Below are 24,100 nucleotides of genomic sequence, written 5' to 3'. Positions count from 1 at the left end.
TATGCTCAGTGCTCATTTGTCTGGTGACGTGGGGCTGGGCACAAGTGTCCAGGTTACAGAGGAGCAGGCACGGTCCATCGGACTCAACGAAATCTGGTGTGACTTGTTTGCAGCGTAAAGCAGGAGAGGCTGGGAGCAGGAGCGGGCTGCCCGTGCTCACACACTCGCTCCCAGACGGGCCAGCCCAGGGTCAGTTCCAGCCTCCAACAATTAGCGAGACAGATTGAATCTAGATTGATCGGTCTAGTTGCGCAGAGCGAGCCAATTCCAGCAAGAAATTCACCTTTCCCTCTCTCTTCATGTTAAAAGGAAGGAGACCTTGTCAGATTTCTGGATAAATGGGAAGTACAGGGCAAGGTAGAAATAAATGTTGTGCTAATGCGTAGGAAGAATCATTAGGACAGAAAGTCATCATCAATGCAGCCGGGCTGCAGCTGATGCTCATCGCTGTGTTGAAACTCTGCCTCGTGGTACAGTTGCTGCAAAAGGCAGAATTCAACGAGGGCTCTGCTATTTATTGTGCGGTTGCAGCATGTTGCAGGGGAGTGCAGAGACATAGAATCTGGTTCAGAGCAAGAGTTTTTGGCACCGATAACAGCCTTGGACCAGTTGTTTTGCTACAGGGAATTCATAGGAATTGCCTCCCGGTGCAGTTATTTGATAGATGCACTTGGGTCACTCGGGTCTTCATGGTCCTTATCCCCATAAGGAGGAAACCGAGGTTGTGGGAGAGCAGAGAAGGGACATGTTGCTTCAGTGAACATACAGGAGCAGGAGTATGGTGCTGAGCTAAGCTGAGGGTTATGGGTTTCTTTGGGGATGAGTTTTTGGGAGGGTGAATGGGATGGTGAGGAGCAGGGGATCAGTCCCTGGTAGATGCAAGTAGAGGAAGATCAAACATCTACTTCGTGCTGTGTGTCACACCAGCCGTTCCCAAGCTCCAGAGCCAAAATAAAATGACATTAACAGGGACACTTAACTGAACGAGCCTTGGCCTGCCCTTTCCTTCAGCTGCATCTTCGTGCTGTGCTGTACAGCAAAGACATGGGGAAATGGGGCCAGGCATGTTCAAGGAGGGCAGTTAACCCTGAAGGGTGCAGTGCTCTCGTCCACAGCACAGCCCCACAAGCTGTGCTGCCCGCGCAGCCAAGGGGGGAACCTTTGCAAAGAAGAGCTCTCCCTGCTGCACCCGGAGTGCTCAGTGCTTCAAGGACATCATAGAAAGCAGCCTGAGGAGTAAGACAGAGCACATCAGCCCAAACAGTTCGGCTTTGCACCACTGCAGAGCGCAACATGCAGACCTGGAGAAAACAAGCTGCCTGGCCACTCCAGAAAGCAAAGAGAGACAAAGGAGTCTTGTCCTGAGATCCATGGTGCCATCCCCGAGCTCCCGAAAGTGCGAAGGGATGCTCTCTTTGCTGGCGGAGCGGGGTGGCTTTGTGCGTGTTTATCCAGGGCTTTCGCCTGCATGGTGCCAGCGCGAGAGCCGCTGCTTGTACTTGACAGCTCAGCTATTGTTGCAAAGTATGATTTAATAGCAAGACTTGATTACAACATGCAAATGTAGCTGCTGGGGGACTATCTCAGAGGTTTGTGGAGATTAGCTGTTAAATTGGCCAGTGCAAAAACATTATTAAGCAGAGAACATAATTACTCATCTTGTGCTTCTGTAGTGTATAGAAGAGACAGATTTGTTTAAAAGCCAGCAAGTCCTATATAGAGAAAAGACTTGTGTAAATGCCACATCATGTACTACTGTATGTTGCAGCATATTTTATTAGAGAAGCAATACTTAATAACAACATTTGTGAACTTGTGGAAGGAATCCATTATATTATTCTGCATCATAAAAGCAAACCTAATGCCTGGTCTGTGTGAAGGCTGTGCAGATATTGAAACATCTCCTTTCAGTGGTGGTTGATTGCTTTTATGGAGATTGTATCATATGGATATAAACAAATCCGGCACTTGATGTGAAATCTGGGAGCAGGGTTTTAGACTTCACGCATCTATCTTCTATCCGTGCGCATTCCCTCTGAAATGCATCAAGGTTCCCATTAACACCTTAAACGTGGAAAGTAGGATTAAAGTGAGACTGTCAGCACATACAAAATGAACATCTAGGCATGCACTTGCTGTAATGTTTTTCCCTTTCAGTCCTAGGGTAGTCTGTGGGGTTGCCGGAATAAAAAGCCCGTGTGTGCGTGCGAGGGTGCTGGGGGGGAGGATCGAGGCGTGGGGAGCTTGTTAGTCCTGCAGCCCTGGTTTTCGGAGCAGGCTGTGGTTCAGGGGTTTTCTCCTGCCCCGTGGCTCTCAGTAGCACAGGCTGGGCTTGCAGGTGGCAGCTAGAGGACTGAAGTTGGATTTAAAAGTGCATTTGGCTGGTCAAAGCCCCAGACAATTTCAGGAAAATCTTCTTTGACAAGAGGAGTCAGGAGGGATGAATTACAGGAACGGCTTGTCACAAGTGCTGGCAGGGGAGCGGGGTGATGCTGGCAGGGCGAACCAGCTGTACTGCGGTGGCTGCTGCTCACTCCTCATTCACCTCACTGGACACTTCCCCTCCAGCATCTCGGGCCCCCCAACAGATGAGGCTTCGCCTGTCTAAGCAGGAGGAAGTATCCTCCCAAGCCTAAGTGGGGGAGATAAAAGACTTCAAGCGTTTTTGATGGGAAACTCCTGTCTGTCCTTTTGTTGCAGCTCAAGAGCATTTGTACGCCAGTAATTGCTCCTCAGGCTGGTTCCTGTGTGACTCAGAGCTGAACGTGGAGCTGCCGCTGCTGTGTGAACCTCAGCATCCCGGCACAATACGTCCCAATCGCTCTGAATTTGAATTCGCAGCTAGTCCTCCTCCTTTATGACATGTCTGTGCACACGCAGGCACACCGCCTTGCTCCTTACCTGCTGTATGCTGGTAAATTTGACACGGTTGGAGCCATCAGCTGTTCCAGGCGGTGAATGGGGGGAAATGACTGCTCGTGACCAGGCTTGGTTTCGGCTCAGAGCCATGAAACACCTAAACCCAGAGACAGCCGCTCACCAGCATCTCCTGGTGCGACTGCGGGGTGGCCAGGAGAAGGTCTGGGTCCAGCAGCAGCATCTCCCTGCTGTCGTTATTCAGTGCCAAAGGGTAATCCTAAAAATACCTGTGAGCGGCTTGCAAGCCACGAGTGTCAGAGGGGGCAGCTCTGCAAAGGTCTTGTGTCACCGGGGAAGGGAGAATGACACATCTCGTCATCACTGAGCACGAAGGGATGGCACCTGCAGCCGGGCGCTGGGCATGGGGGAGAGCAGGGGCTGGGTCTCGGCAGGGGCAGACCAGCTCAGCGTGGATCAGTCCCTTTGGCAGCGGAGCAGGAAGGGACACAGGGTGGCGTGGGCTGAAATGCTGAGCTAGGGCACGCTTAGTCCCCGCACAGGCACATCGCAGTACGGCTGTTTTTTTATAATGATCTTTGATAGTTTGTAACGAAGCCAAGCCGTGGGAGGAACCACACAGCAATATTTCATAATAATTTTGCCCCAATTATATGAGGACTGTGTGTATTCGAGCTGTCCGTGTCTCCCTAAACACCACATGCACACTTCCAAGCTGCATGTCCGATGATCAGTACTGATAAATGCAATAAACTTCACGTGGTGGTAGAGCTGCACCAGGAGTCTGAGAGCCCGAGAGGAGGCAGAAGTGATGTATTCCCCTGTTAAGCTCCTTTTTTGTGTGTGCGTACAGCTTGGTTGTCCAACAGATCTGTCTGTTAGATGGCTGTTAACCTGTTCTTATAGTCCGGAGTGCAAGAAGTCGTTTGTGCGATCCTCTTCTCTGGCAGTAGCGGGGCTGCCCGTGGGAGATGCCCTTAGCTGCAAACTAAGGTACTGCAGGGCAAGAGTTGCAGTAGCTCTTGCTTCCACGAATGACAGAGTTTTACGCACTGAGCTGAAGAGCACAGTTTGAGGCAGGACCTGCTCCTAACTGATCCTAAGTTTGCCACTGCTGAAACCCTGGGCTGGAATAAGGCTGTGATAATTAATGGAGGTTAAAGTGCTCCTTCTGCCGGCGAGCTGGTTGGAAATGGAAAAGAAGAACCTGTCACAATTGTGACTGGCTCTAAACTGCTGTCAGGCTCTCCTCCTTCCCTTCCCCTGCCCCAAGTGGAAAATTGTATTGGAAAGCAACAGTTAGAGCACTTAAATCTTTCCACAGTTCATTTCAAGCTCCCTTTCTTCTTCCCAGCCATTCCCAGGCCAGTTCGGGGCACGGATGGGAGACTGCGTCTCTGGCTGAAACTTGCAGGATGTTAAATAACAATGGGAGAGTGGCTTTCAAAGAGGGCATAAAGTGCCTGGATCGCACGTACCATAAGCTGTATTTCCCATGCTTCAGCCGATCCCTGCATTGCTCCTGAACTGCTTCCTTTCCATCTGGGGTCTGTCTGGGTGTGTTATGGAGCAAGCTCAGGCTGAAATGGGGTTGGTACCTCTCCTGCTGCTGAGGGACACGTTCCCACAAGCATTCATGGAAGTTGCTGGTGTCTGTCATGTCCAGACAGCAGTAAGTGAACATGTGAAATGTGGGCAATAACAGAAGCTGTTGAACCCCCTGTGGTGGGTTACCATGTTCACGTACTCCCTGCCCTTTCCTGGGTACTTGGATTGTCTGTTTTAACTAGCGTGTGCGTCCCTTTTCTCTTAACACCTCTTGGCGCGGTGTTGCTGCTGCAGGCACTGGTTCTGAGTGGGTTTGTCCCCTGCTGAAACTGGTCAGTGAAGGGCATCTGATGGAGCTTCACTGGCCTTCTCAGCTGTCTGGATTTAACAGGTTGGTCAGTTGGAGGAAGGTCCCAAAGCTTTTACTCTGTTGTTATTGAATAACTCTTGGTAGAAAGCCGGGCAGCTATTTTGGTGTCGTACTCCAGGAAAGACATGGTACCCCATTTACCTTCCTCAGTGTGTTCCCGCCTGTTTGACTAGAGAGCATCAGGGACCTACTGGGAGGCAGCAGTCATCACGGCCACTTGCTCTACTCCCATCTCACAGTATTTTCAGAGCTTGTGAAGAACAAAGGAGGTCTCTGTTCAGTCTGAGCTTGGAGAGTGCAGTGCGCCCCAGCCACGTGGGCTGTTTCAGGCTGGTACTCTCAGATTTGCAAACAGTTGACCCAGCGTGTAGATCTAGTGGCCAAACAGAGGTCTAGGACCCAAGTCATTCACATTTGACTGCCAAGCGTGAAGGCATGACAAACTGGGTTGCCCGGAAGAAATGTGACTGGTTGGGGTCCAACCACCATAAGAGATCTGACTACTGAAGTCCTTCTGTGCCACGATTGTGCTTCCAACAGCAGGGTACTTCCAGGTGGTCGCTTGCCCTGGTGATGCCAGACTTGGGCACTGGGAAAGTGGGGGACATTGCTATACAATCCAGGATAGTGATTTACAAACAAAAGGCGGATCTAGTGTTGTTCTTCCTTCTTCTAAATGTACAGAGCTACCCTGGTCATTCAAGGGTTAAGCAGCCTGAGAGATGCAGCACCCGGAGCCAGGTATCTGTCAGGCCCAGACTGGACGCTCACCAAAACATGAGGATATATGGTTTTATTTCTGTTTTGTCATTTGGAGATTACTACTCAATGTCTGTAGGACAAGAAAGCTTCGGGGCATCTTAGGATATGCCCTGTGCTCCAAGAGAGGTTGTTGTTTTGGCTTTGCAACGCTCATATGCAAAGGCAAGAACTGATGCCTGAAATGCTCCTATTCCAAGGATTAAAAGGCACTGCCAAGGCCCTGCAAGATGACAGTGTTGGAAATCTTATCACGATCCAGTGCTGAGATCTGTTGGTTTCAGCAGCAGAAATGTGCTGACAGATCTGTGTGTCTGCTTTTTGGTGATGGTAGATTTTTTCAGAAGGTTGGTCTGTGCTGCTGAACTCTGGCTCTAGCTCCCAGTTCAGAGCCTGCAAGGTAACATTGCAAGAGTTCTTCTTCATCACACCTGTATCTTCATTTTAACCAAATTTTCCTTGATCCAGTAAAACCCTGGCCCAAAGGAGCAGTTTCAGGATATCACGGTGGATTTAGCTTTGGTTCCTCTGCTCTTAGATGCATCTGAGGCAACATAAAAGTCAGTGGAGGAGCTAGAAGGAGGAATTAGGTTAGCTCGCTGGCTGTGACAGCCAGGGGTTCGAGACGTTTGCTACCTTCACCCAGCAGCGTGTGAGGTTTTGCAGACCTCAGCGTGAACAGAGCTTGTTCCCTCTTTTATACGATCTCAACAGAGGGACTGTGATGTGAAATAAAACCCTTTCTTACTAATCCAGCTCTGGAAAGTTTCGTATCCAGCTCTGGGCTTTAAGGATGTGATTCTTGCTTGCTTACAGCAGTAGGTCCTGTGCCACCCACCCTTACCTCTTATGGTCTCATTGAAACTGCCTCATCTGTCCGTCTGTCTGTAAATAGCTCCAGCTGGAGACAAACAGCCCTCTGTCACCACAACTGTGCTCCCTCCTCTCTGACAGCAAGCGTGCCATTCAGCGCCTGCTCCCTCGCCGCTTGGCTTTCCCTGTTGTGTGTCAAGCTCCGGTAGGATGTTTAGCCGTTTCTTCTCAATCCCATTGCATCAATGAGGCTAATTTCAGCCTGCTGTGGTGCGTGGGCTCACTGGAACGTGGCTATAAATCCAGACCTGAACATTTTCTTGTATGGATGGGGTGGTGAAATTGCATTGGTGCCTTTAACCTCAGGCTGTCCTTAGACCGAGCCAGGCTCATCACAGCCCCTACACCAGTAAATCAAATAGCTTTTGCATCGATGCACATAAAAGTTAAGAGAGAGAAGTTACAGATGGAAAAGACCTGTTGTACCTTGAGTCTGTCCCGCTGCAGAGGGGGTAAGGCGCTCTCAGGAATTTACGGCATAGCTCCAAGCCTGCCCACTGAGGCCAGGCAGGGTGAGAGTCCTGCCTGGGGGAGATGTGGGGGGAGACTGCCTAAATTTCCTGCAGCTTTTCCATCCTGCTCATCTCTTTGCATTTCATTCCCTTGGCTTTATTTTTGGGAAAGAATACTGTTATTGATTGTCTATTCAACAAACCCGATACATTCGTTCTTCTGCTCATTGTTTTTCACTTGGGGCTATGCCTGACTTTTCTTTAGAAGCATGTTTTTCTCACCTAATATTTAGTTTAAGATTGTAGGAGCTGGATATAAAACCTTCTGGGACGTTTTAATCTGCCAAGAGGCTGCCTGAAAGCAGAAGTTATCCAGAGTGTTTCAGTAGTCCTTATTTAGAAAACATCACCCCCAAATCCTGTATTGCCCATTTCCCTTTCATCCCCTTGCCAACTTTTATTGGTTGTTTTAACCCCGATCTGCTGCCCGTGTCCCCCGTAGCTCGCTCCCCTCCCCCTAGGGTTTCCATGTCTTTGAAAGTCCTGGTAACCAGAAGGTTCATGTGTTGTGTTTCGCCGTCATTTCAAACCAAGAATAATACAGCCAGAGCCAGCTGGATCCCTCACTCTGTATTGATACAACTATTCCCCTTAACCTGCCCACACTCCGTGCTACAACTGCAAATGTGAGGTTGAAGCAGAGGGGTGATGGACGGTACTGTGAGCCCTGCTCTACGGCCACAGCCATGGCCCTGCCTGGAAAGCACCACCCCTAGCAGAGCATCCCACAGCCAGGGAGCAGCTGTGTTTTGGGTGTTGTCCACTGGGGAGCTTGCTAGGTTGAATGTGTTTTCCTGACATGGGTCTTCTCAGAACCAGTGGTCCTGGTGGTTGCTTTAGTTCCCTTGATCTGCAGCCAGTTTCTCCTGAGCAATCCTCCTCCAGCAAGGCCCTTACTAAAGGCTGGCCTGTCCAAGTGATTGCTCCTCCTGGAGGTCTCTTCCTATGAGCCCAAACAACACTTAGGAGTGTGGTTAAGGACTGGAACCGGGACCCAGAGGAGCTGTGAGATAGTTGACATTGGAGATTGCTAGAACTGAACTGGAAAAGGCCAACTAGATCCAACTTTGAAGTTATTGTGCATTGAGCAGGAGGTTAGACCAGAGACCTGCAGAAAAAGAGGGCATTACTTTGCAAGTCACTGCCTGGCTTTCACTTCATGAGCATCGGGGGTACACATTGGGTTGTTGTGCCACCACTGCCTTTGGCTGCCAAATTATTTAGATTACTTTTCATGGGTTCAGTCTTTTGAACTTTTTTGGCTAGCTTTTGTTGTTCATCTCTTCACAAGCTTCTACAGGTTCCTGCTTGTTTGGTACTGGGTCACATGCTGGTTGATATATGGATGCTCTCCCCAGTTCTTGGTCATATCAGACTAAGCTTCCAGTCTGGGATGTTCATCCCCTCTGTATTTCCCCCTTGTCCATCAGTTAGTCTTCTGCTTTGAGAGTAATCAACTCTTCAATGCCAGGTAAGCCAGGAAAAATCAAAGCCAAAGACTGAAGGGAGAAACACACACACGGTGTGACTGTTTCCTCAGCAGGAACGTCTGGGAGAGCTGGTGGGCAACATGGTACAGGAAGGCCGGTTCTAGCAGTCTGTGACTCCCTACGGCACTATCAGTTCTCTGGGTGATTAACTGTTTGTTTCTCCCTTACTGAAAACTTGTCTCAGATTAAACCACCGTAATAGAAAGCTCAGGTTCTGGAGCAATCCGAAGTGCAGGTTAATATTTACAAGCTATCAGCTTCAGGTTTTATCTCCATCCCTTGCTAGCACAGAGATTAAATCCTTTTTAAAATCCCTTTTGAACTTTCTGGTTCATGACATGACTTTAGTAAGACATGTTCCATATGAAACTGGCAAATGTCTTAACAGAAATGTAAGTTTTTCTCATCCTTTCAGGGACTAGTAACAGATGAGGAGCCCCCTACGTACAAGGGGCCATGGCTTTTTAATGGAGTGGAAGTGATGGACAGTATCTCTGCAGGATATTCGTGCTAGGAAATGTCAGAATGTTATTTCTGCCTCAGTGGCTTAAGATCATCTGTTTACCTAATGGACTCTACATTTGCATTTTGCAGGTGTTGTGTTAATATTAATGTGTTGTCTGAATTGTTAATATTCCTTCGCTTCAATGTTACATTAATGAAGGCTGCAGGGGATGGAAAAAAGACCTGACTAATTAATTAAATGGGCAAAAAGCATCTTTAACTTTCCATCGTGCTGCCCTTTGCTTTCACCTAATGGGTCTTGGCATTTCTGGTCAGCAGCCATGTAACACATGCTGCTGTATGGAGCACTCAGTGACGGACTTGCTAATTTTTCTGACCCATAAGTCACTTGCGTAAACTTTTAACGGCAAGGAAAACTGCTTTTCATTCCTGCTTCCTCCTTTCAGTGCGAAATGCAGCCTGATAACAGACGGTGCTGGCCTGACGTGTGGGGCCAGAGACTTTCCCGTCAGGAGAGGGTCTGTCTGCATTTCTTCAGGAATTCTTTCCATTCCCCTCTTAGCCGGACTCTGGATGACATTAATATTATGTGTCTTGTCATAAGCTCTGCTTTTGGAGCCAGTGGCGTATCAGGCTGCACCTCTCAGGAATGTGGACTGCCAGTCCTGCTTTGGGCGCTGGTTGTGAGGCATCTTCCCTCTCTTCTGCACCATCCCAGACCCAGGCTCTTTTGCCCACTGGCAATTCCCACGGGCCAGAGAAAACTGTCTCGGGTCCATACTCTGGTCCATACTCTGGTCCTGGGCAGCATCCCTGCTCGGGAGCATCCTAACGCGTTCCTGAAAGTAAGGTTTGCCAGCCCAGGAGGTGATTGTCCCCATGAAATGCTGAACAGGGCATTGAGTTGCGTGCATTAGTGGTCACTGCTTATCCCTCCCCTGCCGCTCTGCAGAGAGGGAGCAGGGCCCTGGCCATCGTAGCTCCCTCTGAGAGACGAGATCCTGGTAAGCTGGTGGCTTCATGGAAGGACAGACTGGATCTGATACAGACCCATGGAGAGTCAGGCTGGGATTCCCAGTCGCACAGCTCCTGGAGCTAAACGCAGGGATTGCACACCCTTTCCAGTGCTGCCATCATCTCCTCCTTGGAGAAATGTGTAGGCAGGGGGAAGGGGCTTTATTTTAAAGGAGGACTTTTGAACAGCACCGTCACCTTGATGCTGACATCCAGCACGAGGTGGGGGGTCTGTGCAGCAGCGGCAGCACTGGAGGCTTTTCAGGGAGGGGGTAGACACGGGGCTGTGTGCCCACACTGGGCAAGCGGCACTCTGCGGGCTTCTCTGGAGCCTGTGGAAAAAGGGGAAGGTCATCCCTGGAGGGAGATCTTCCCCTGTCTGCGATGCTGAGAGTGAAGTCCTCTGCCCCAGGCTTGAAGATGTGATAGTTCTGAGAGAATTGTGGAGAATGCCAGAGCTGGGACCGAGGGAGCCCGCTGAAGTTGTGCCTGCATGTCCTGGGTGGCCCAGCACATGGGTGCAGGTCTCAGCTTTCATCCTTGGCCTGTGGCAGCTGAAGACGCTGTTTTGGCACAGAGGGGCATTTCAGCTTCATGGCAGGAGTCTGAAGGTTGTCACCAATTTGCATGAGACGGAGCAGACTGCAGTCATATTAATATTTAATGAAGAGGCGCAGCCTGCAGAGATCGCGTCCTCTGCAACGCTCGCTCTCCAGTTCCATGATGTTTTCTTTGCCACTTGGATCAAGATGGGATCAGGGTGGTGGGATGGGCGGGCGTTGACTTTATCCCTTCCATACAAATCACAGAGCATGTTGTGGAGCTCCGTGCTCCAGGTGGGGAACATTTGCCATCCATGCAGCTGAGCACCAAGAGGTGCCAAAGGCTCCGCAGCCGCTTGTGCCGTCTTCAGCGCCCGACGTCTGGCCTGACGTCGTGCTGCCAGATTAAGTCAGCTCTTTTATGTAACGGGGCTGCAAAGTGGCATCGATAGTTTCAAAGGAACTTAAGCAAATGGTTGAGGTTTTTCTAGCGGTCTAAATCCCCGTGTGCAAACCCAGTACATCAGGCTTTAAGCAATTAATTCCTAATCATGCCAAATGCCTTCAGTAGCCCAGCTTTAGTATTGAGAGCTTAAAACGGTTTTCCACTGTACCGCAGTTAATTTGGATAAAGCAAAGAGAGTGGTCTCATGGTGTCTCCAGCCTCAAGGTGTGAGAGTGGCCAGTAAGTGACATTTGTATTCAGAAAACCCTCCCATGCATTTGTGTTGTAGGCATCTATTACTGGGAAGGCACCATAGCTAATAAAAAGGGCATTCATTATACCCCGGAAAGGGAGTTCATTAGAGGGAAAAGCCATTCTAGTTTAGTAAGAAATGAATCTAAAACTGCCTCAGAGCTGCTATTCTCATCAAGTTTCAATGTTAACAGTTTTAACCAAGAGCTAATTGAGCAATCTCAGAAAGTGGAGTAATTCCATTATTCAGCTATGCTTTGTTCAAGGCGACCGCTAGCTGCGAAAGGAGCACAAATGACTTTCATCAAGCCAGGAACCGCCAGCGTTCTTGCCTTTTACTACTTTTTCTTTCAAAAAAAAAGTAGGGCTTTTGGGCTTTTGGCAAGTGTCGTTGGCAAAGGGAGCTCCACACCAACATTGCAAGGCTCATATATAACACTGCGATCCAAGTTTTTGGATGAGAGGGGATTTGATTTTCATAACTCTTCAAGCAGCAGTGCTGTTCTGGAGTGAGTGGCTGAAGATGGTCCTGTTCGTTGGATAGGCAGAGTGTCACCAGGAAGACGGTACACCATTCTTGCAGGATTTTGCATGGAAAAGAGCCATCGCAAGCACCGGTCCAGCTACTCGCCAAAGAGCATTATTCTGTCATTGGCTGCTCTTTCAGGAGATGCGGGATTAGCTAATGTTACTTTTAGAAGGGCTTTTATAGAAACCTCTCAAGTTCCTTTGCTTCATGGAAGAGCTGTAATCAAAAATAAACGTACATGATTTAAAGAAAAGAAGAAAAAGTCATACCGCGTCCAGCATCTTTGGACTTAACGCTTTGGAGAGAGTATGTTGGTTGAACTGTGATGCTGTTTCTTTGGCGTTTTCCTTCAGCTGATTCTGCTGCTGCTGTTGGACATGCACAGGACTGTTTGCAGCCTTTTGCAGAAGGTGACTTTCTCTTGGTGAATGCAGCAGGATTTAGAGTCATATTCCCAGGACGTGGCTATAGATCTCTTGTTTGTTATGAGATTGCGCTGCAGCAATAATCCCCTTCAAACCAGCAGAGAGCCAGGGCTCTCATCGACGTACTGCCCTTAGAAAGGGGACGTATATCCATCAGTGTCTTTAGAGCCTTGTCAGACTCCCACAAACACGCCAGGGCTTCCTTTTCTCAGCCCTAGCCTCCCATGGCACTGTTTGTTTCAAATGCAAACCAACTGTGATGCTTTCAAAGCTCTACTGTCACAGAATCACAGAATGGTTCGTGTTAGAAGCGACCTTAAAGATCATCTAGTTCCGACCCCCTGCCATGGGCAGGGACACCTCCCACTAGACCAGGCTGCTCAAAGCCCCATCCAGCCTGGCCTTGAACACCTACAGGGATGGGACATCCACAACCTCTCTGGGTAACCTGGGCCAGTGCCTCACCACCCTCACAGTCAAGAATTTTTTCCTGATATCCAATCTAAATCTGCCCTCTCTCAACTTGAGGCCGTTACCCTGTGTCCTATCATAACACTCCCTGGTAAAGAGTCCCTCCCCATCCTTCCTGTAGGCCCCCTTTAGGGACTGGAAGGCTGCTATAAGGTCTCCTCGGAGCCTTCTCTTCTCCAGACTGAACAACCCCAACTCTCTCAGCCTGTTCTCGTAGCAGAGGTGCTCCAGCCCTCTCATCATCTTCGTGGCCCTCCGCTGGACCCGCTCCAACAGGTCCATGTCCTTCTTGTGGTGAGGACTCCAGAGCTGGACATGGTACTCCAGGTAGGGTCTCACCAGAGCAGAGTAGAGGTGCTGTCCTATCCCTATTTGGAGCCAGCATGGAGCTGGACACCTGAGGCAGACACGTAGCTATGGGTTGAGAAACCAGAGGCTCTGAGTGCTGGTCAAAGCACAGACTCATGCTGAGCCGGGATAGTAAACCCATCTGGAGAGGGGAAGGAGTTTGAACAGCAAAAGCCTTGTTCCCTGTGCAGGAGGGAGCAAGTGCTGTGAGGGGGAGACAAGGTGGAGAGGAGCAGATGGGATTTTGTCATGGGATAGGGGAAAGAAATTTGGTAACCTTTGCAGAAATTATTTGCTCACATTTGGCTCAAGCCTGAGATGCTGGAAAGATGCTGGGATTTACCTGGTGGCAGCTCACCCAACTGGAGGGACCACCATTGGAAGGGGGGCTCAGACTGCAGCTCAGGACGGTGCAGCTCTGTCCCTTTGGGAGCATGTTTCCACAATGAGCTACATGTGAAGAAAAGACCAACTTCTCCAGCCTGTCAATAGCAGGAAAAACCCTGACGTGGGAGAGCTATGTGGTGTTTTGGGTTTATCTCTGAGTCTGTGCCTCAGGTATGAGAACATTTCCAATGCCTGGGATACACCCAGTGGTTACATCTTGCAGGAGGGGATGGAGGTGAAGAAGGTGGCGTGGGGGAAGAGCCGCTCTCGTCTGTGCAGCCCTACCTGGCTGCCATTTGCGCTGAAGCCTACGGGTCTGTTACACTGGTGGAACAGCAGATGTTTTAATGTCACGTCGCTTTAACCGAGCTGCCTGCCTCCTTCCTGCACTTACTGGATTGCAAACAAAGTACTCCTTGTCTCTCCCTTGCAGCGAACCTTGCTTGGCTAATGTCATTTGTCAAGTTAATCAGGGAGAGTGGGCACTTCGATGGCTGCTGCATAGCCTGGCCGCATTGCCATGGAAACAAGCAGCCAAACATGCATTTTACTTGCCCCACTTCACTCTGCGGAGATTTGGCATGAGAAACAAATATTTTATTTGCCATCAACCAACCACCTTGCTGAGGATGTGAGTATTTTTTCAAGGTTGCTATCAAGAGATTGCGAAGGGTCTGGCTTTTTATGGAGCAAGTAGTAAGGCTGCTACTAAAGCAATTCCAGGATCTGAATGTGCAGCTCCTCTTCCCCTGTCCCTCAGATGTTTGGCTCTGATAGTAGCCGTGCGAGAAGAGTTACAGCCCAGTAGCGTGGGTTTGGGGCGGCCGTTAAGGCGTCAGCAGTCCTCTTCAGGAGGTTTCGTAGGTGGCTATTTGCCTACAGGACCCAAGACCATCATTTAAGGTACTTTGAAAAGCACCAAGCCCTGTGTTTAAGAGCATCTCAGCCTGAAATCTCCCCATCAGTCAGTGGGATGTAGGAGCCGGCATGCCTCGATCACGTTTGAAACTCAGAGGCGAATGCTTTCGAAAACGGTACACTCCGGCTGACCTCTTGCATAAGGCAGGCTATAGAGTTTCACCCACTAACTCCTGCACCAAGCCCATAACTCATGAGCAAAACCCGGGTACTGAAAGAGCCGGCAGAAGATGCTTACACATGTTACAGGGCTCACAAGCCGTCCCGCCCCTCCCTCTCCTCCCTCTTGCATGTGCACATGTTAAATGATGCATGGAACAGGTTTGGAAACGCTCCCTCCTGCAGCTCCGGTGAGCAGGACAGCCGGGATCTGCAGGCACCGACGGGAGGGACAGCCACCTGCTGACCCCCAGCGCGCCCCACGGGATGGCGGAGGAAACCTCGCATCAGCACAGAAAGGGCAAAAGTTCAGATCAGATTGTTTATGGGATTTTATGGAGCCGGGAGCCAAGGATAGCTCAGCTAATCCAGAGGAAACTCTAGCGATGGCGTTAGAATGCATTTCACATGGGATTCATTCAGCGCGCGTTCAGATGGACCAGTCTTTCTGTCTCCATTTTTTTAGCCATGAAATATTTTTCTTTGCACTCCCGTCTGCCAGCCACACCGAGCCAAACTCCGAGCTAGGCTGTTTTAAGAAGAAAAGAAAAAAAAAACCAACCGAACCTCTTGTTGTTTGACCTGCCGACAAGTTAGCAGGCCTTCAGCGCAGCTCCCAGTAACACCGGTGCCAGCTGCTGGTCTGGCCCCCAGCCGCTGCCAACCAGCCTTCGTTCCCGCCTGCCTCCGCATCCATTGCTTTTTTTCCAAATTGCGGCGTAGTGCTGGCCGAGCTGAAGCCCTGGGGAGGACGCTAGCTAAAAGTGCAGCTAAAAGGCCACATGCCTTTGCTGTGCCCTCCTGCTCCGCAGCACCCAAAGCTTTGCCGGCTTCATGGGCTGTCTCAGTCCTGGCTCATCCTCCTGAGTCTCCAACGTCCCGTCCAGAGTCTCAATGGGAATGAGGTTTTCCTTTTAGGTGCAGTGAAACCGCCACGTTAAACTGTTCATTGCAGATCTTGGCTCCCTCCTCATGTCCTGAGCCACAGACCCCGTTCCTCTGCAGAAGAGGTGACCCAGCTTAACTCTGGGTGCAGGTGCCAGCTCCTTCACTGTCCTCAGCCCGCTCCCTCTGACCCCGGCAGGCTCTCACATGCTTTGGATTAGCCCATCTATGACCTGGCCCTTCTGGAAGCTGCTTTCTTCTCCCTGGGGACTAAATCTTGATGTTTAAAACAAATCTGTCTAGGACTTAGCACGGAGCAGCCCCACGCTGTTCATCCTTTTCACACTTGCAGGGCTGCTGCGATGGGGTGCGTGTGGGGAGCAGCTCTGTGACCCCTGGGTGATCCAGAGCTGGCAAGGACCCTCCATCTCTGCAGGGTGTTTGGCATCAACCCACAGGGCAGCGAGCCTCCCTGGGCCACTGTGCTTCATTAACCTGAGCTGACATGAGCCGACCCATCAGGTCCTGGGGCTTCTCTTCCCTCTGGATACAGGGCAGTGTCCGACCTCATCTGCGTTATCTGCTCCTGGGAAGCCCAAACCGCAGCCATGTCTCCTGAAGCCTTCCTCTGCCTTTGGGTGAGCAAGCAAGAAGAGTAGGTAGCTTCTTCTCTCTGTATATCTGTGGTCACATTCTGCACGGCCTGACGTGGGTGCAAAGCTCCTGGGTACTTCCTGATAAGATTTTCCTGCCCATGCAATCAATCCAACCGTGTGCTGGGTACCTCCTTTTGATGGGGGCTGTCTTGGATGCCGTCTGGGGCTGGTGCTCCAGGTGTGGGTGTGCTGAAGGGAGAGAGGATGGGGTTTTGCAGAGCAAAGCAGGATATACGTGCTGTTAGTTTTCCTTCAGCTCTAAAAGCATCCCTGGCAGGCGGGTTCTCAGGACCTTCAACTCAGTGCTACCTGCAATATCAGAACAAGGTTATCCCCAGGAAGATTGAAAAGCCTCAAGCTCCAAAATAGTAAAACAAAATACAGAACTTAATAGTGAAGTGGAAATTGCATCCAGCCCGAAGTGTTGCTGGAGGTAACAGGTAAAGGCTTCACACTCTAGTGCGCCGTGGGAGCAGGAATGGCAGGGGCTGCTTCAGCACTCACTTAGAGTGTTCATCTCTAGGACATGAGATAGGCAGGTTGCGCCGGTGACGAAGAGGAGATGCTGTTCACGGCTGTTTATTGCTTTGTCTTTAAAAATGGCTTTGCCTCACACTCTGTAGAGGCCACATTTTGAGGGAGGCACAAGGACTCCATCCATGGCCAGCCTTTGCCCACACATGCATCTCTGTAGCTGGGGCTGGCGCAGGAAATGTCTCTCTTTTTCTTTGCACCACAGCCCACAGGAAGGAGAGGTGCTGCCTTTCGCAGCCCGTGCTCTTTGCTGTGCCTTGCTGCGAGCTGGCTGGGGCGGAAAGGGCTTCCCAGGTATGAGCATGGGCTGGCAGAACCTCGCACATGTCCTCGGGCCACTGTTCCCCACGTGCAGTCTACAAGCACTGCAACAGCTGGGTGAGAGCTGGTGGGTCCACCCGCACCCAGGAGATGGGGATGGCCGTGCCGGAACCCGCCGGGTGCTGCTCCCTGCCTCCCATCCCTGGGTGCTGTGGAGCCGGGGTGCCCAGCACCCTTGGGCCATGCTGTCCCACAGCCCCCCAGTGCCGGTGGCCATAGAGGGACCGATGTTGCCATCTGCTGGCTTAGCTGCACAGGAGCAGCAAGAGCTTGGCTCGACCTTCTTGGAAGCTGTCGGTCATGAGCGTGTACAGACCCTGCTCCCATGCCGGGCTGTGGGCGCGTTGCCCACCTCCTGACCCAGCCCTTCCCCTTCTGGTAGCAACCGCCTATGGGCAGGTGTTTCAGGGGACAGGATGGGTGGCCCATTCCCACTTGGGCTGTGCTGCTCCCCATCCCTTCCCACACTGCCCCCACACGAGGGTGTCCCTCCTGCCCTCCCTGTGGGGTCTGGAGTATTTGGCCTCTGGCACAAGACACTCTGGGGGAACCCACAAGGCTCTTATTAAGGGAGCTCCATCCCATTAAAGATGAACATTTCCACCGCTGATTATCACCGTCAGGTGCTTATTCTTCCTCTGGATTTGTCTTTATTTCCTTTCTCTTTCGAGTTCTTGGCAAGCACTCCCAGGCTGGGAACGCATCGCTGCTGCAGCAAGGGCCCTGGGAGCACAGCACCCTGCACATCTCACCCAGCGGTGGCCAGGGCCGGGACCTGCAAGAGCACCAGCTCCATCCCGGCTCCCCCAGCCAGCCCTGCAAAACCGCTGCTTTGCCTGCAGGAGCCACAGGGCTGAGCCGGCATAATCAGTGGCGGCTCACTCAGGCATTGCTTGGAGGATGAGGTTACTTCTGTAAATCTATTATCTTTTTTGGCAATTAGCACCAGTTAGGAGCCCTGGGAATACATGCAGCAAATAGCAGGAAGCCCAGTTAAGCACATCTCTCTGCTTATCTGAGCCCAGTTAAACAAGTCTCCTGTGGCACAGCCCTACAGCTGGTAGCACAACCCATAAATGCTCCGAAGATGGTCTCTAGCGCCGGCATTGCTTTTCTTTGCAGTGTGTAGCCCCGGAGATTTCCATTCGATGCCCGTATGTTCAGAGGTGGCAGGGGGGCGCTCACCCCAGCCTGGGGTACCCCCAGCAGTCTGCAGGTTGCATGGAGGACCCCCCAGAGTCCTTGCCATCGCCTGGATGCCGGAGGCGGCTCTGCAGCGAGCTGTGCCGGTGGCTTGTCCTGCTCAGGGACTGCGCTGCATCTTGCTCTGGGTGGGAGCCCAGCGCAAAGCCCGGGCTTGGTGGCTGGGCTTGACCACACATGTAGAGCTTGGGATGGGGGGGGCAAGCGAGATGCTGTTTTCTCTGGCCCGGGAAGACAGCGATCTATGTTTGTTTTCCGTGATATCTCTCACACAGTGTTTGTTTTGCTTGTCGAGCGTTTCAGGAGATAAAATGACCTAAAGGGAGATTATTTTATCCTAATTTAAGCTGTCAATTTATCACTGACTTCTGCTTGTCTGCGCCAGCAGGACGTCTTGCTCTGAGTCCCCAGGGAAACCTCAGCTAGAAAGTGAGAATTTGGAGGGGGATTTGCTGCAGTCTCACATCTAATCTTTGCTCATAACAGCAACTACGAGCTGCTCCCCCGTCCCCCCGTGTCATATTAGTTCCCATCACTATGGACTGGCTTGGCTTCCCAAGGGACTCCTCTCTCTAACCGGGGCCCGGGGTTGTTTTTCTCGTGCTGCAGGCTGGTGGAAGAGTTCATGCTGCTCGCAAACATGGCCGTGGCCCACCGGATCTACCGCTCCTTCCCCGAGCAGGCCCTGCTTCGCCGCCACCCCCCACCCCAAACCAAGCTGCTGAAAGACCTCATGGAGTTTTGCAACCAAGTTGGCCTTGACATTGACTTCAGCAGCGCGGGGAGCCTGCATGTGAGTGCCATGGCCCCGGGCTGTGGGGGCAAAGGGTGGGCAGCTGTGTGGTGGCGTGTTTGCAACAGCATTTGATTTATTCCCTGTCTTCCCCCTGCCCAAGCAGAGCTGACAACTATCCCATGCCAAAACAAACCACCTCCCTCACTTGCTATTGACCCCACCAGCTCTGGGCAAGGGTGGCCCAGCCTGTCCCGGTTAGACATGTTGTGCATGATCTTACAGCAGAGCAAGGAGGACCTTGGAAGTGACCCCAGTGCTGCCCTCTCTGCAATGGGAAGGATGTTTCAGTGCAGGAACACTCACTGGGACACCCACAATTCCTTTCTCTTCCTTCTCTCAGCAGATCCTGGGCAGGGCATTTTCTCTGTACCACAGGAAAAATAGCTCTGCAAGGGGTTGTTTCTGTCTGGGCTGCTGAAGGTCTCGGGGAGGGCAGGGTGGGGAGCGGGGTGACTGGGAAGGACTGGAGAGCGGTGCTGGGAAAGGTCAGAGGCAGGCAGCACGGGAGGTATCTGACCGATCCTCCAGCGAGCGTGTCCTGAGGCTGAACTCCAGCTGAACAGCACAGCGCAGGTTCCAGGATTTTCTTTACTCACCGCAACTGGACTGTGGATAATCCTCTGTTAATCCCATCCCCGCTGGCCTCCCGCACACCCCTCTGTCGGCTGGGGCTGCTTTCCCCTCTTGCTGGCTGCGCCGAGGCTGTGTTGGCACACGTGGGGCTGCGCATTCAGCTCCTCTCCTGCACTTTGAACCCTCCAGCCCTGCCTCGCCACTAGCCCCAGGCAGTGACCTCCTGTACCCACGTCTCCCCAGAGTCCCATTAGTCCGTGCGCTGAAGCTCTCAGTAGCTGGACAGGAGCCAGGCACGGGTCAGGAAAGGGGCTATGGGCGCTCTCGCATGCTGCACATCTGGGGACGGAGGCAGCGGTCCCCGTGCCCCGGGTGCTCCCTACTGCTGCCCCTGGGAGGCGAGTCAACACTCAGGGCTGTGTGTGCCATCCTGTCGGGGCTGCTGGACCCAGAGTGAAAACCCATTTTCACGTGCACTTTTTGGTTTATGAGGAGATTTGCAGGGGAAGGAGGAATTTGGCTCTGACAAGCTGCTGTTTGCCCCAGTAAGGTCTGCCTGGGTCCCCCTACCACCGTAGCTTGCCAACACTGAATGCTCTCTCTCTTTTCTCCTCCAGAAAAGCTTAAATGAAACATTTGGTGCTGACAAATACTCTGAAGCCAGGAAAGAAGTGCTGACCAACATGTTCTCCAGACCCATGCAGGTGAGAGAAGCACTGTGCTGTCGGACACATCTGGCTGTAGCTGTCTGCTGTGGCTCCATCTTCGACCCTCACCCCTTCTGCGTTACCATAGCTCGTTCTTATGTAGAGGGAGAGTGAATGGACGCTGAACACGCTGCTGTGGGGCTGCCAGCAGCTTCCCCCAGTGCCTCCAGCCCCAGGCAGTGGGGGTATCCCGTGGACAACAGAGCTTCACTGGCTGGTGGGGTCAGGCTGAGTTTTTCCTTGCCCCCCATGGTGTCCCTGTTATTGCTGGTTGGGATGTTTCACCCTTGAAGTTGCACGCGGGATGTTAGCAGAGTCACAAGGACCGAGCCTGCTCTGTGAAGAGCTGGTGGCGGGCTCCATGGTTCCTATTTGTGCCATTTCTTCGCATCATGGTATCCCAACTGGTCCAAAGAAGGAATCAAGAGTGAGGATGTGGTAGGGGTGTGGGACTGGCCTTAAAGCAAGATAATGTGCCCAGACACATGCCCTTAGGAGCATGGAAGCTCTGGAAACCCTTTGGTCTCCCTCCAGACCAAGCGACCTTCTGTGAAGGTCTCTGCAATGGAGGCTTGTGCTGCTCACACTGATTGTCGTGCTTGGTGCATCTGCAGCTCAGTATACTTTTTTGGGTGCTTGTCGTCATCAAAAAAAGTTTTTGTGAAGCATCTTCCTTTCTACGTTTGCAGCTGGGCATAGCACAGCCTCTTCTGAGGGTAGTCCAGCCCCACAGGAAGAAGGGGCACGTTCCTGAAATGGTCTCTCTGTTGTGGCCTGCTTATCGCTGCAGGAATGAATCATCTTCCCAACATCACTCATTTGACTGTCACTCTTCTAATTAGCTTATTTGCTCCATTTACTCATTAGCAGTTGCCTGAAGTCCTGCTGTACTTTAGTGACTCAATGCTTGCTTGCAAGTGGGATTGGGGGCTGAAGCCGTTCAGTAAATCACCCCCTCGTGTATGTGTCCTGCTCAGGAGTGCTCCTCTGTAAAGTGCAGGGAGTGTCCTCTGGAGCTGGCTGTGTTGTGCTAGATCCCACGTCCTGCTTTGTCTTGTCCTGGTCCCTTCTGTCACATCTTCTTTTTCTGGTGGGAGGTGCTAACAGGTGAACGCTCTGGTGACATTCGTTCTCTGGGATCCCTCTCTAGTCCTGCTGACTGTGGTGCAAGCCTGAGCTTTGCCAGCAGCAGCGCTTGGAGCAAGCCTGGCGGTGGGCCAGGAGGGGTGAGCAAGGAGAAGGCAACTTGGTTCTGCCCTGGCACCAAGGAGAAGATGAGCCTTTTGGGGACCCGCTGACTTGCTGAAATTTGGCCTGTGTGGTCTCCTGAGGCTGTGGTCTGAGAAGTGGTGGGTGTACTTTGAGACACCTCCCAGTGGCTCTTGTTAAGATTTAGCCCTGTGAATACATGTCACATCCATATGCAAAACAGGTATCAAGGTTTTGGGGTGGAGTCTTCTGCAGAGTAGATACCAGGCAGGAAGTTTGGGGAAGAAGAAAGAGGAACTTTTAAAGGAGATATTCCATGAGATATGATTTTGGCAGGAACTAGATTCGTTTCATCATCAGAAGACCAAGGTGCCTGTGAGTTCAGGTGTGCTGTGCAGTCCACTCACGCCTGGCAAACCTGCTGTCTGGCACACTCCCGTAATAGGCAAAACCCGGTTTACAGCTGAGCCCATCAGCCCTGCAGGGCAGCCTGTGTCTGGGTGGTGAGCAGCATTCCCATCTGCTGGCATTCCTGTCTGCCAGCATTCCCCGGCAGGATGGCATTGCCGCGCGTGATGGTGTGCTCTCATTATTGGAAGTGAGAAGACGCAGAAATCTGTCTTGATCCTGGGCTGAGCTTATGCAGTTGACCATTTGCTGAACTATTGTTTAGCTTGGAAATAGATTTTCAGACTTGCCCCAAGCCCCCCGCCAGGTGAGCAGACGCTCCCCTCCTGTCTTTAGGGCTTCTTTCCAATCTGACCCAGGTTGTACTCGTGGCGGTGGGTGCATACAGCCTCCAGTCCATAAGGAAGGACCACGGCACTGTGGGGGTGAGAGACATCAGTGTTGCTCTCTGTGGTTTCTGGTCCCTGACCACACTCACTGCGGGGTGGACTCACAGCTCCCCAAAATCCCGAACAGTTCAGATTCCCACTGGTGTTCTACTGCTGCATGCAGGGGAGGGGTAGTTTAACGCCGTGTCAGTGCCCTTCTGAAAGGGCAGGCAGCTAAATGGAAGGAGCTTTTCTGGGAAGGAGGACTTTTTGCTGTCTGCCACCAGTATTAGAACAGATGGGAGAATTGGCCCCATCCTGCCCGTGTCCCCGGACACCACGGTCCCTCACTGGGGAGGGAACAGATCTGAGCGTTGGCAGCTGCAGAGCACAGCCACACAGGGGCCCGTGCCCGTGTCAAGGACTGGGCCATTGCTCTGACAGATGGCATGGCGAGACCGTCTGGGCCCAGGGCACGGAGGAGTCACCCGTATCCCTGCATGCATTGCAGCTCCCAGTGATAAAGCTGGTGTTTCAGGGACAAGGCTGCAGTTGAAATCAGCCAAAACGAGCTGCCCACAGGTTTAACACGCGGTTGCACCAAGCCTGCCTCTTCCATCTTTGCTGCATGCTGGTCAAGACATCGGCTTCTTGTAGGAAGAGGGAGATGGGAAGGAACTGGTAATGCATGTGTCTGGGGGAGTGCCTGGATTGCCATGCCAGGAGCCTCGTAACAGATGAAGGAGCAGCGACATATCATTTTTCAGGGGCTCAGTCACTCGGGGATTCAATCTGTCCGTGAGAGCAAAAGCCGCCCCTGGTTGGCTGGGGCTGATTTATTTCCAAGCTCCTTGTGGTTCTCCAGGGATCGTGGCAAACCCTGGGGATTTGAGACCACTTGTGAGTCAAATCTGTTAATGAGAAAACATCTGCTTTATGCCAGGCTGGTGTCACTGGGTAACGCTGTCATGGTGGCAAGGATGGGTATCAGATACGTGTCAGACTGGGCTCCCTGCAGTGTGTAACCTTACTGCAGCCCATAGGAGTATTTTTGCTATGATACCCAAGCTGACGCCAACTTTGTGAGGGTCATGAGCTACCAAGAGGGTGTCAAAAATGGAGCTGGGTTTTGCCAGCACATCCATGAGGAAGAAGCGTCCCAGGCAATAGCAAGCAGCGTGGGACCTTCAGCATCTTTTCTAACTTAAAACAAGGCAGGGGTTGCCCTGTGCTGCTGGGCAGATAGATAGGGAAGGGATGAGCCCTTCCCAGTGTCTTTCCCATAGCAGGGATTTTGACCTGTGCCATCAAATGGTTATGCTCAGCTCTCTGCCTACCTGGCATTGCAGGGACCTTCCTCCCTTCTGCCTGGGAGCCTGGCATAGGTGCTGTAAACCCCTTGTAATCCCATGCTGTCTGTCTGCACAAGGGCACTCATGTCCCGCAGCAGCCTCCAGCGCTCGGCGTGTCTCCCTGCCCGGCCGCGCAGAGCCTTGTTCGGTGGGAGCTGAGCTAATTGAGTGTAGACTGTACTTCATGGAGTCCATCAGAAACAATTTAATTCTGGGTTGTGGAAATTGGCAGCTGCCACGGCTCCTATCCCAGCTCTTGGGTCTCATAATAAGGCCGGGACCGATGCTGCTTTTTTTAACCTGCTCTATTTACTTGCCCGGATCAGTGCGGTGCTGCTCAGCAGGAGCTGGCTGTGCCGCTGGGTCAGAAAGCGGAGGATACAGCTGCCCAAACCGTGGATCCCAGGACGGCTCTGTAATCAGAGCTGGCTACTCCTGTTTTTTTTAAATCACTTGCTCTAATTTTTAAACGGGTTCATTCAATCGCCACTGTGCTGTGACCCTGCCGCAACCCCCCTGACCTGCACAGCCTCCCCTCCCCGCCTGGGCTCGGCCCCGTTATTTTCCCAGCCCCGAGGGCTGGTGTTTCCCAGATGTAAAAATAAAAGCTGTAACGTGTGGGATAACAGGGGTGGCGCAGCCAGGAGAGGTTCCCGCTGAAGAGGCTGCTGGGCAGCACGGTGCCGCCGTGGCCCCGGTGTTGG

General features: G+C 51.9%; 1 protein-coding gene across 4 annotated transcripts in view; it reads left to right on the top strand.

Moving 5' to 3' along the window:
* The window catches only part of DIS3L2 (DIS3 like 3'-5' exoribonuclease 2), a 194,176-nt gene that overhangs the window by 164,442 nt on the left and 5,634 nt on the right, over window positions 1-24,100 (top strand). For all 4 annotated transcript variants that reach the window (XM_063339888.1, XM_063339887.1, XM_063339889.1 and 1 more), the window contains 2 exons: window positions 18,593-18,776; window positions 19,970-20,056. In XM_063339888.1, the coding sequence (XP_063195958.1) occupies window positions 18,593-18,776; window positions 19,970-20,056 (271 nt within the window). The remainder of the gene's footprint in view (window positions 1-18,592; window positions 18,777-19,969; window positions 20,057-24,100) is intronic.

The sequence above is a fragment of the Chroicocephalus ridibundus genome, chromosome 6 (assembly GCF_963924245.1).
Source record: "Chroicocephalus ridibundus chromosome 6, bChrRid1.1, whole genome shotgun sequence".
NCBI classification, from domain to species: Eukaryota; Metazoa; Chordata; class Aves; order Charadriiformes; family Laridae; genus Chroicocephalus; species Chroicocephalus ridibundus.
This window is presented reverse-complemented; position numbering and strand designations above follow the sequence as displayed.